At 33.6% G+C, this 12,382-nt stretch overlaps 1 protein-coding gene across 1 annotated transcript in view; it reads right to left on the bottom strand.

Annotated features, from left to right (window-relative positions):
- DDX10 (DEAD-box helicase 10) overlaps positions 1-12,382 on the bottom strand; it is a 394,465-nt gene that overhangs the window by 162,285 nt on the left and 219,798 nt on the right. Inside the window, 2 exon segments of the mRNA XM_079101583.1 lie at positions 1,190-1,244; positions 12,167-12,328. Coding sequence (XP_078957709.1) covers positions 1,190-1,244; positions 12,167-12,328 — 217 coding nt within the window.

The following is a 12,382-nucleotide window of genomic DNA, read 5'->3' as shown; positions in this document are numbered from 1 at the left end:
AGATTTTCTTGTTAAGTTCTTCCAAACACAGGCCCGAAGATCTCATTTTCCTGGCATAGTAGTTCACATCTCCATTTTAAAAGCATATGCAGAGGTCACCACCTGCTTTAGCAGTCAGGTTATACATACTGGGACTTTCATTTTGGGGCACTTTTGAAAATAGTGATATTAAATACTGAATATAGGGCTGGGGAGATAGCTCAGTTGGTAGAGTGCTTGCCTTGTAAGCACAAGGCCCTGGGTTCAATCCCCAGTACCCAAAAAAAAAAAAAAAAAATACTGAATATAAGCAGTCTTTTCATCTTACACTATAGAGTAATTGCTTCTCACTTCAGAATTATAGCATGAGTTATCATCTCTGACTTGCTTTCTAAGTGCTATGGCCAGCATAGAAAAAAAACGACAAAGAACTTTATGGGCTTACTCAAGGGAGTCGGATCTTTGCTAACTGCCAAGAAGAAATCATGGCTAGTCAGGCATAGCACAATGAGATACAGCATGAGAAATGACATACATTACTGGGCCCTGGTTCTAGGACATCATTTGTACAAAATGTCTTTAGAATGCAGAACTACACCCTTCTTGGTATGAAACACCCCAGATAAAAAAAATCATATCAGCTCATGGATGTTGTTTATAATTATACATATATATTTCAGGGAAACTGTTCATAAATATTTGCTGAATATTATTTGCAGAATACAGTTAAGATGAGAAATATAGAGTGCTTTCACTATATTCTGGGAGCTGAATTGTAGCAACCAAAGCTCTCAGAATTACTTACTATTAAGTTCAAATAGATCATCTACCTACTCTAATGATAATAAAGATGAAAATCCTATCAGGCCTGGACCATGGAGTCAACTGTATTCTGTATGTATGGAGGTATAAAATACAATGGGAAAAATGGTAGATATATATAGCAGAGCCCAATGAACAAATTATTTAGGCATGTTTCATGCTGCATCACAGAGGAAACAAATGAATATAAGAAAGTAAACAGGCTACAAAGGCTTAAATCCAACTAGAATGTCCTGATGCATAAATAAATACAAAAGGCATACCAAAGAAAGGGATTTAAACTCTATTTCAAAATTATAAACATTGTTTTTATCAAATACAAATTCCCTTCAATTATATTTTAAGAGAGTTGAAAAGAAAAAAAAATCCATATATATAAATCCTTACCTTGCTTGTCTCTTGTTGGCTTCTCTTCTGGCTTCCCTTTCTTTCAGTCTCTTCTCCTATAAGAAGGATGGGGGGAATAAGCAACATATGAACTTTTATCTATTATACATAAAACAGATTACACAGTTATTACTGTTTTATTTTTTAAAGTCAACTGATATGTGTCATTCATTTTTCAGTAAACACTGAAACACTTGTTGTGGAACTGGCGTAAGTATTAAAAATCATTAAGTACATGTCAGACAGATCTGAAATCAAATGCTAGTTTCAACACTTACTAGCAACTTATTGTGCAGTCTTGAGTTCCTTATACCTTCTAACTCAAAACAGAGTGGAAATAATTAGAGCACACATTTGTAAGGTTGAAGTAACAATTCCAGAAAATACCTAAGTGGTTAGCACAGTGTCTGATATATGACTGATAAACAATGCCAGCAAAGGAATAAAAGGAAGAAAAACATACAGTCTTGACTATTTCCCTTGTCCTCTATTTGAAATGGAATTTAAAGAAGATATGAAATCCTGGGGGTTCTTCAGAAAGAAACATTCTTGCAAGATGTGTTATTTTCATATTTTATAATTTCCTCATTAGTCTTCCACCAATCACAAAGTAGGTTGGAAATGCATAACAGGATTTTTTAAAAAAAGAAAAAGAAACATACATGATATTAAAATTCAAAACAATAAAATTACTTAGCTAAATAGTAAAAAAAAAAAAAAAAAAAAAAGCCATTTTAAAATCTAAAAACCAACAAAGAAAAATCTATCTTCCTCTCCAAACAAAGTATTAACGAAGAGGCTATTCCTGAGAGCCTGTTTGGAGGTTCTAACAGGAAAGCACAGCTACTAGTAAACCCTTATCTTAAAAATTGTCCTTCCTCCAACTAGGAAGATGGTTCTCTTCAACTGAGCACATTTCTGGAGGGGTGGACCTAGAACAGTAATGATAGGGACACCTGCCTAGCCATCCAGATCACCTTCATGTCCAAATAAGTTATTCTTAATCCTAAACTCCTCGTAGTTTGTTTTTTAAATGTTAATGAACTACTAGGTCAATGAAAAAAGTAAATAAATAGTTTTCATGTAGTAAGAAGAAAACACAATCATGATTCACTATTGCATTAAACTATGTCGTTAACATGAAAGTGAATAAGGGTTCTACATTGGGCCTTGTTTCATTCCATTATATTTTACACATAAATGTCTTCCTTCAGATTCATAAAACAATCCCAATCCATTACTCTGAAAGTAGAATTGCTAAATTATATGTTGCTAGGTTTACAGACTTCTTTAAGATAAAGTAAGAACATAAATGTTAAAAGTCTACAAGAGGATCAAACACTAATGTCAATAAGAATGGAGTTCACCAGGCTTGTAGATTCAGTTTCTATAGCTTCAGATTACACAGTAGAAAAATTAAATTCTAAGTGAACTTGAAAATTCAAATTAAAATGGCTGTTGGTTATGTGTTATGTTCCTAAGTAATTCCTACCATGAAATTATTTTTCTGTGACTATTCTTTTTCTTTCCCAGCTTTGGAAATGATGGTTAGTACTCTGATTTCCAAATAAAATATACAACTAGCAGGGACATTCTATTATTACACAATTACACCATAACATTCTAAAGATTATATGGAAGTTGTAGAAATCAACAGGAACAAGAGAGTTAAACAAAAACTCAAAAAGGATTTTACTTATTGTAAAGAGTTTATTTTTTATGAGGAGATTAATCTCAAAGTTGGGTCTTCATATGCCATATCTAGAGCTTTTTCCAATACATTCTAAGAAAAATAAAAATGTTCACATTTGGGGTTAAATAGTTAACAGGTGTGACTTTAACAACCCAAGAAAATAGTACCAGTATTTTAACAAGCAGCCAATTAATGCTGTAGTTATTATCCCAAACTCTATCCCTGAATGGGTTCTCTAATGAGATTATGACAAATGTACTGCCTCTGAAATAAACTCCAAGTTTCTTCAATTTGTGGGAAAAAAATAGGTTAATGGATGACTATTTCTAAATAATTTGCACCCCAATTTTTCATAAAGTTGGCACCAATTACTGATTTTCTTTGAATATTAGCAGACTACAAAATACATACAGCAGCAAAATAGTATTAGGAAAAAATGAAATAATATTATTTTTTTGCTTAGTTGCTGGCTCTAGTTTGTGGATGCATGCATTTATAATTTTATCTCTCTTCTGTTTCCACGACTCAAAAAAGGACAATTTAAGCCTATTATCAAAAAAAAAAGATGCTAAAATTGAACATAACACTAATTTTATGCCATTCTACAATAAGAATGACTTTCAAGATTTTGTTGCTTAACCTACTTTTAAATCTACAGCTATATTAAATACTAATTACAAAGATCAATAAAATTGTACTTTCTACAATATGTATTTGTCCAAAAGTACATTACCACTTTTGTTATTTTCTCACCAACAGTAACAGTTCTCAAGAATTATCAGCAATGTGCTATGCATTTCACTATAAACTTGTATTTCAAAACCTATCTAATAGAATTTATGAGATATTAGTTTCCCCATTTTATAGTGGAAAAAAATGGAAGGCCAAAATAATGAGGTCACTTGGCTGATGTCATGTAGACAGTGACAAGCCTGGGACTAGCCTGAGTTCATGGAGGTACTGTAACATACTACTACACTCCATATTCCTTCAGTAGAATGTTCATTTAACTTTGTAGAGTCATATGTAGTGTTTTTATCCCATCAATATGGTTTAGACAAGTAGTGCTCTTTCTTTTATTACTGATAGTCTGCTACTATGAATCTTTTCATTCTGGTAGCATTTTTTGTGGCATTTTATGGATTTTACCTAATTAATTTTTGCCAGTCTCCTACGCGGAACACATAATTGACCACGCTTAACAGTCACAAAATTTTTGGTTGTAATTATTCAAAAAATGGCTTTCTGCTAACACATTAGAATACCTGAAAATGACACTTCAATTTGCAAATAACCTCACCATCAGAAAAGCCCTGTCTATCCAACTAGACAATCTATATTCTGAGCATTTCATCTAGCTGTCTGAATCACAGCAGAAAAAATATTGGCGATTTTCTACTTCTACCACAGTTCAATATTAATTCATTATAGTCCTTAAAAGGTATCTTATGTTTCAGATTTCAATATCAGCATTCACATGTGAATGCAAAAGCAATCATTTTTGCCTTCTGACATTTTTCTTACTCTAGTCTCAAACTGATGAGTGACATCCACAGACACTTACAAAATGGTCAAAACATGAAAGGCAAGTGCATATAAAGAACTCAAAAAACTCTACTCCAAGAATTCAAATAATCCAGTCAACAAATGGGCTAAGGAAATGAATAGACACTTCACAGAAGATGATCTACAAGCAATCAACAAACATATGGAAAAATGTTCAACATCTCTAGTAATAAAGAGAAATGCAAATCAAAACCACCCTAAGATTTCATCTCACCCCAATTAGAATGGCGATTATCAAGAATATGAGCAACAACAGGTGTTGGCGAGGATGTGGGGAGAAAGGTACACTCATACATTGCTGGTGGGACTGCAAATTAGTGCAGCCACTCTGGAAAGCAGTGTGGAGATTCCTTAGAAAACTTGGAATGGACCCGCCATTTGACCCAGCTATCCCACTCCTTGGCCTATACCCAAAGGACTTCAAATCAGCATACTACAGAGATACAGCCACATCAATGTTCATAGCTGCTCAATTCACAATAGCCAGACTGTGGAACCAACCTAGATGCCCTTCAATTGATGAGTGGATAAAGAAGCTGTGGTACATATATACAATGGAATATTACTCAGCCATAAAGAATGATAAAATGATGGCATTTGCAGGCAAATGGATGAAATTGGAGAATATCATGCTAAGTGAGATAAGCCAATCTCAAAAAGCCAAAGGACGAATGATATCGCTAATAAGTGGATGATGACACATAATGGGGGGAGGGAAGGGTTAGTGTTAGGGTTAGAGTTAGGGTTAGGGAGGGGGGCAAGTAGGGAGGAAGGAAGCACTGTATAGAGGGAAAAGACGGGTGGGAGGGGTGGGGGGAAGGGAAAAAATAACAGAATGAATCAAACAACATTACTCTATGTAAATTTATGATTACACAAATGGTATGCCTTTACGCCATGTACAGAGAAACAACATGTATCCCATTTGTTTACAATAAAAAATAAATAAATAAAAAAAAAGACAACCATCTTTTAATACTGGATGAAACAAAAGAAAAATAATTTGAAGTACATCATTAGAAAACTTTATTGTAAAATGTTATGTTAGTACTCTGCCTGAAAAACAGACAAGAGTAAACAGTTCTCTTTAAAATTAAAAGAAAAGGAAGTAAAATTACAGGAATTCAAGATTTTGGAAAAGATATAGGGAAGAAAATACCTTTTCTTCATTACTGAGGTAAAATATATACATACATATATATATATATATATATATATATATGACATGTCAAAGATAAAAAGGTCAGAGTACTTGAGGCCAAAATATAATTTAACTTTATTATATTCAGTAACTTAGGTTCCCCCCTCAATATGGTTTAAATGTTTTAAATCTTTTATTTTTCAATTTTATTTCTAAATGAGTAATGTCACCAAAAACTATTTTCCTATTTCTAGGAGAGTACTAATGCCAAAAACTATTTTATGCCACACAAAGGTAGACAAAATTTTATCTTTAGTTCTACCATGCTTCAAATGATAAATATAAGGAGAGCATGAAATTCAATAATGAAAATCAAATTCACAAGGAAGAGGAAAACAGAAAATCACATTTCAAGGTACAAAATACTCCCTTTATAGCTATTATAAAGCTTTTGGGCTCACACACACTATAGGTCCTTATCTTCCAGAAAAGGAAGAACCATGTAATATGAATTTCATCAGCAGTCATGACAATGTATCTAAACCTTTTTCATTCTCTGACAGTACCTAGATCTATTTGTAGATCTGAAAATAAAACTCATTTTTCAGGAAGTAATGGAAACATAACCCACTTGGAGAGTTTCAGGTCACTGTGACAGTTTGGAAAGGAGTAAAGCAGAAACTATCACACAGGGGTCAAGAGGATATCTAGCTTTATTTAAGTACAGGTAAGAAAATTGATTCAATAAAAGTGCCTAAAAGAATGTTTATCAGAATTTTGAAGCCTAAAGAGATTCCCTGCTCTCCAAGGACAAAATCCTAGAAAACATAAAACCCTTCCCAGCAACTCAGAACACAATGATATTCTTTGATCTGTTACCTATTCTATGAAGTTTCATTTGAACAACATAAAAAAGTAGTCTTATATATATAAATCTAAAACAATTATAATAAAAATATGAAGATAGGTAGAAAAACACAAATTAGTTTGGAAACAATGATTCACTAGTTAATTTCTTTGAATATTTGATGAGCTGCCCTGTGCCATGTGGTTCTAGGCATAAAGCAACAGACAGTTGAGCCTCCTGTGACCTTTGTTGTCTATCACCCCTTTATCCTATCAAATTGGATACCATTAGCACCAAACTACTCGGTGCTCCTAAATCCAAGTCTCCAACTATTATCCATCAATATAGCCATCAACCCACCTCCTAAACATCATATCGTATTTCAAATAATTCGTAAAACAAAAAAATTGAAGTGGAAGTTTAAAAAATCTCAAAGACTTATCACAAAGTTGATAGAACCAATGGGGATAGGGAAGGGACATTGGTCAAAGGATACAAAGTTTTAATTAGACATCAGAAATGAGTTCTAGGGACTGTGCAACATAGTGACTATGGCTGATAATACTGTGTGTTATAAATTCAAGGTAGACATGATTTTAAATGGTCACACCACAAAACACATAATAATCATTTGACATGGTAAATCAATTAGCCTGATCTGATCAATGTTCAATGTATTCTTGTAACAAATAACAATGTATCCCCTAAATATACCATTTGTATTAGAACACAAATAATACAGATTAATAAAAATCTTAACATAAGTTAAAATTTTTTAATGAAAAAAATCTTTATATCCCAGTTTAATATTTTAAGAAAAGTATAAATATTAGAATAACAGTAGAAATTACATAGCTTCCAGAATTTGGTAGGCGAAAATACAAGTCAAAGACAGGTGTGATAAGAGGGAGGAAAAAATAAGAGAAACAAAATGAATATCTGAGTCCTACATTACAAAGGCTGAGAACACATCTAAAACTATGATTTAAGACTGTTAACTTTATAAGCTAGAAGAAACAACTAGTGTCAGGATCATTAAGAACAAATGCATTTACATATTAAAGACCTTTTTAAACAAAAAATATCATAATGAAATACTTTGAGCAAGTTGGGGAAAAAATTCTAAAAGCTTATGTAACCTAAAATCAACACACAATTAAAAACTATATGTGAAATAGAGAATCATGCCATCAGTTTTATGGAATTTCTTTTTTTCCATGTAAAATTCATCAGGCAAATCATTATTCATGATTTTGTGTCAGAAGTTTCTTCGCCTTTTTCTATCTTCATGAAATAAAGCTTATTCCCAGATTCTAATGTTAGTATTTTCACAATTTTGGGGGGACATACAACTCTTCTTAGTACATTTTCACAGAGGTAACAAAATTATGAGTGACAATCTCCAAGGGAGACACACTTATATTTGCCCAAATCAAAACGTCATACCAGAAGAACCAGTATTGCCATCATGGCAATATTCTCAATTAGTATCATAATATTATTTCAAAATCAACAATGTGTTTAAGTAGCAATTAATTGAAACAAAATAATCTGTTCAGGATTACTAATAATTTAATTTTTTAAGTGAAATTTTGTAACTACTGGGAAATAAGTGAACAAAAAGGAAATGTCAAAGAAAAGTAACATGATTTGTCATGGAGGAAAAATTATAAATAAAAACTTTATTTTCCCAAACAGTAAAGGCAATTTTATTTCCATGTCTTGACTGGATCTATACAGGCAGAAGCTCTCACTGATCATCAAGGCTAACTCCTATTCTCTTTTTATTTTTAGCAAAGTAAAGTCCAAATTAGTGACTGGTTACCCAAATTAGACTAGGTAATGCGATACTCAGCAATCAAATACAAGTATTCTCCCTGACAATCCAGTACTTTTTCCACTGAACACCACTACTGCTTCACTATGCCAAACAATACAATTTACCATTTCAAACTATATTTCACATATCTTCTGGGCAGAATTCATTCCATGACAGTTTGGTGCACAACTATTTTGAATACACACACTGTATTTTATGCATGTTATTGTAATAAACATACTAATTCAGAAGTGCTCACAAATGTTTTTTTCTCTACTTTGATAACACAAATATGTGTACGTAAATGTTACTGCTGAAAATACTACCGAGAAACCATGTGAGTTGAGTATTGGATAGCATTTACATTCAAGTTGCAACTATTCTAGCTATCTCTTTGTGCTCTTTTCTGGCTCCCATTTATAAGCTATGCCACGGGCTACCATATGTAGGATATACCTTTTTTATCTGAAATAGAAACCTTCCACTGATTTTTTTTAAAAGACTTCACTCCCTCCTAGTACCAGTACTATGGAAAGATCTGGTGATTTCTCTTTGAAGTATGTCAGCTCAAAACTACTTTCTTCAACCTTGTTGTGAGACAGTCAATGAGACTGTTTAAAACTATGGTATATTTTAACAATGGTGCAAAGAAAATTAAAATTAAAAACTCAAAAATAAGTGAAAGAAGAAAAGTATAAACAGTATATACAGTAGGCTATCTCTCAGGTAATAAAAGGAGAACTAAGAATATGTATTTCTATTTACTCCTCTTTACATAAAGAGAAGGATGAATTAAAAGGAAATAAAAAACAGCTATCATGAAAGACAATTATAGGCACAAGCAAAATTTTTCAATATTCTTTTTTACATCTTGATTTTGGAATTATGTAAATATATTATTCATTACAAAAAAAATTAAAATAAAGATACAGATTTTGAACAGTGCCAATATATCCACAGTTAACAATAATCTATTTATAATCTTTCTAAGGGGCCTCATATTTTAACAGATCACCTTCATAATTGAAAGTGTGTAACACAAGGACAATTAGCCCATTTGACACTAACTTTCTAAAAGTTTCAGAAACAATATTCTACAAACTAGAAATAGTATAATTTCCACAAATGCGAGAGAAAAGAAAGGAAGGGGAAGGAGGAATAATCTTACTTTATGTATATTCTTCATATTTCTCTTACCACTGACTATAACTTAGAAATAATATAATGGTAAAACATTCTTGTGCCCTATTTGTCCCAAGGTAAGTACTCTAAGTAGAATATAAGCCAAAACATGGCAAGTTGCTGATGGTCGTAGTATTTCCAAAGATTTTAACAACTTGTTAACACCAAATTTCAATTTAATTTCAAAGGAATTTCAATCAAATTTCAAAGGAAGCAATGTAAGAAATGTTTCTCTCAATAACAAAAATATCTGAAAACTACAACCATGACATTGTCAGTTGATTTGTTCTCCACATTTCTCTCCCTCAAACAATGTTTAACATCTACTTTTTCCTTTTTCACTAAATGCTATTGTGAAATTGAATCAAATTGTCAAGAAGCTATAATTATTGCTCTCTTAAAAAAAAAAAAAGTGTTCTGGTCCATTAAAGAGTGATAAGGTCAAAAAAGAGTGAAAAACTACAAGAATCTCTCTTCAGATGCTGCTAAAAAGGTCCATATCCAAAGAGTTCAGAGGTTCTTAACACAGAATCTAGTATTATGGCAGTGATTCTCAGGTATGATACTGTGCTATGCTGAAATCGCTGTCTCAAAAGCATGCTACATAAACTTATTTTAAAATGTAAATCTGCCTTAATTAATTGATTAATCTAGTGAAATGATCACTTTTAGGGAATTAAGTAGTATGTATGACAGGGCAATAATATGCATGACCACAATCGAGAATAATAGAAACTGCCAAGTTTAAGGCTACCAAGAACATGCCTATTCAGAAGTATTCCCTCTTAAAAGATTTCCACTGTTTTTTAATACAGTGAATTTAATTTTATATTTATTATCAAGTAATTGATATGGAAAAAAATTTAGTTGAATTTAATTGAATCTGGAAATAACAGCAATGTCCCTCAATGGGTAAGTGGTGAAACAAACCTTGGTAAATCCAAACAATGGAATACTACTCAGTATTATAAGAAATAAAGTGTTGATTCACACTCCTTGAACAATTCTGAAGGAAAAAATGTCAAACGATAAAAGTCAATCCCTAAAGGCTATGTATTGGGACTAAGGATGTAGCTCAGTAGTACAGCAAATGCTAGCAACATAAGGCCCTATGTTTGAGACCCAGCACTGGGGGGATAAAGTACAAAAGGCTATATACTGTATAGTTTCATACACAGAACATTCTGTGGTGACAAAATTGTAGAAATGGAGAACATGAGATCTCTCTATATTACTTTCTACAACTACATATGGAATAAGAATTATCTCAAAATAAAAATTTTAATACAGTCAGGTGTCACTATATGGTTTCACTATGGTGCAGACATTATAGATACACTCACACAAACGGAGATGGCTATAACATCACTACCCAAAGCAATCTTGTTGGGGGCTGTGCCATGTTGATCACATCAGCAGCGAAGAGGTTAATTGACATAAGCACACTCAGGTGATTTTATCGTCCACACACACAATGTATGCGCATGTGTTCTCGAGCACTAATTGCCTGCTCGAAGCGTCTTGCCTAATCTTTGCGTAAGAGGCGTGGCCCTGCTCTCCGCCTCCTGGAGGTGATATAAGCATAGGCTGAGCGAGACAGACACAGCAGCCATTAGCAGAAAAGCAGTAGAAGACACACATGGAAGCAGCTAGGACACATGCACGGCAGCAGCCAGAGGGAAAAACACGCGGCAGCAGCTAGTAGGGAAAAGTGACGGCAGCAGCCAGAAGAAAGAACACAGCAGCTAGTAGGGACACACAGCAGCCATCAGCAGAAAAGCAGTAGAAGAAGACACACGCATGGAAGCAGAAGACACACGTGCGACAGCAGCTAGTAGGGACACACAGCAGCTAGCAAAAGAAATGGCAAGAAGAAAGAAAAGCGGCGGAAGGCAGATCGCAGAACGGAGAACTGAGACGCATCACTAAACCACCTTAGGTAGACACACCCTTAGTTCACAGGATGCAGGATGCACCAGTAAGAAATAGCAGACCTTAAGTGAGGCATAGCAAGTCTCTCTTCCTCTAAGCTCTAAGCAAACCCTGTCCTCCTCTCAAGGTCTCTCTTAAGCAAAGTTTCTTTCTCTCTGATAAGCAGAGTCTCTCTCTCTCTCTCTCTCCTCTCAAAGCAAGTAAACCTCATTTCCTCTATCCTCTATAAACAAACAAGCAAGAAAGCAGTGCACTAAAGAGAAAGATAGAAGTGCCTCAGTTTCCACTCCACCACCCATAAGACCCGTGCAAGTTGTTGCTGCAAGCGGTGACAAATATCCACGGATTTTGGAACCGCAAAGAGCCAGCAACAAATCTTATGGAACCACTGTAATATATGTGATCCATTATTGACTGAAACATTATAGAACTGGGGATGCGTAGAGCACTTAACTCATATGTGCAAGGCTCATCATTTCCTCAGCACTATTTAAAAAAAAAAGGAAAAAGAAAGAAAAAGAAACAATGTTATGTTATTTGGGGTGTGACTATAATTTAAAAACCCACTAATATTATATGAGTCACCTTGAACCAAAAGCAGACTTATATGACACAAAGAGAAGTCAGTACTACAAAGACTCCCCCAATAGAAGCACCAAAGGAACAGATAAAATAAGATAACCACAGGGAAAAAAGCATCAGAAAACAACAAAGAAAGCCATATCATTTTTTCCTGAATACTTATATTTAATGACATAATAAATTTCACTCAGTATTAATTCAAAATGGAATGCTTACCCGATGCTTTGCCTTAATTTTCTTCCTATATTCTTCTTTGTCAAATTTGTCCTCTTCCTGAAGCCTTTCCTTTGCTTTATTTAAGTTGATACCACCAGTGTCATCGTCTTCCTCAGTATCATTCATGGTAGATTTCTGCATCTGTGGCCACTGCTGAACCAACTACAGATAAGAAAAGATAAGCATGGAATGGAAAACAGGGAATATTCAAAGAAA

Source organism: Sciurus vulgaris (genome assembly GCF_902686455.1).
Source record: "Sciurus vulgaris genome assembly, chromosome: 11".
NCBI lineage: Eukaryota > Metazoa > Chordata > Mammalia > Rodentia > Sciuridae > Sciurus > Sciurus vulgaris.
Note: the sequence above shows the minus strand (reverse complement) of the source record. Positions and strands in the feature narration are given on the sequence as shown.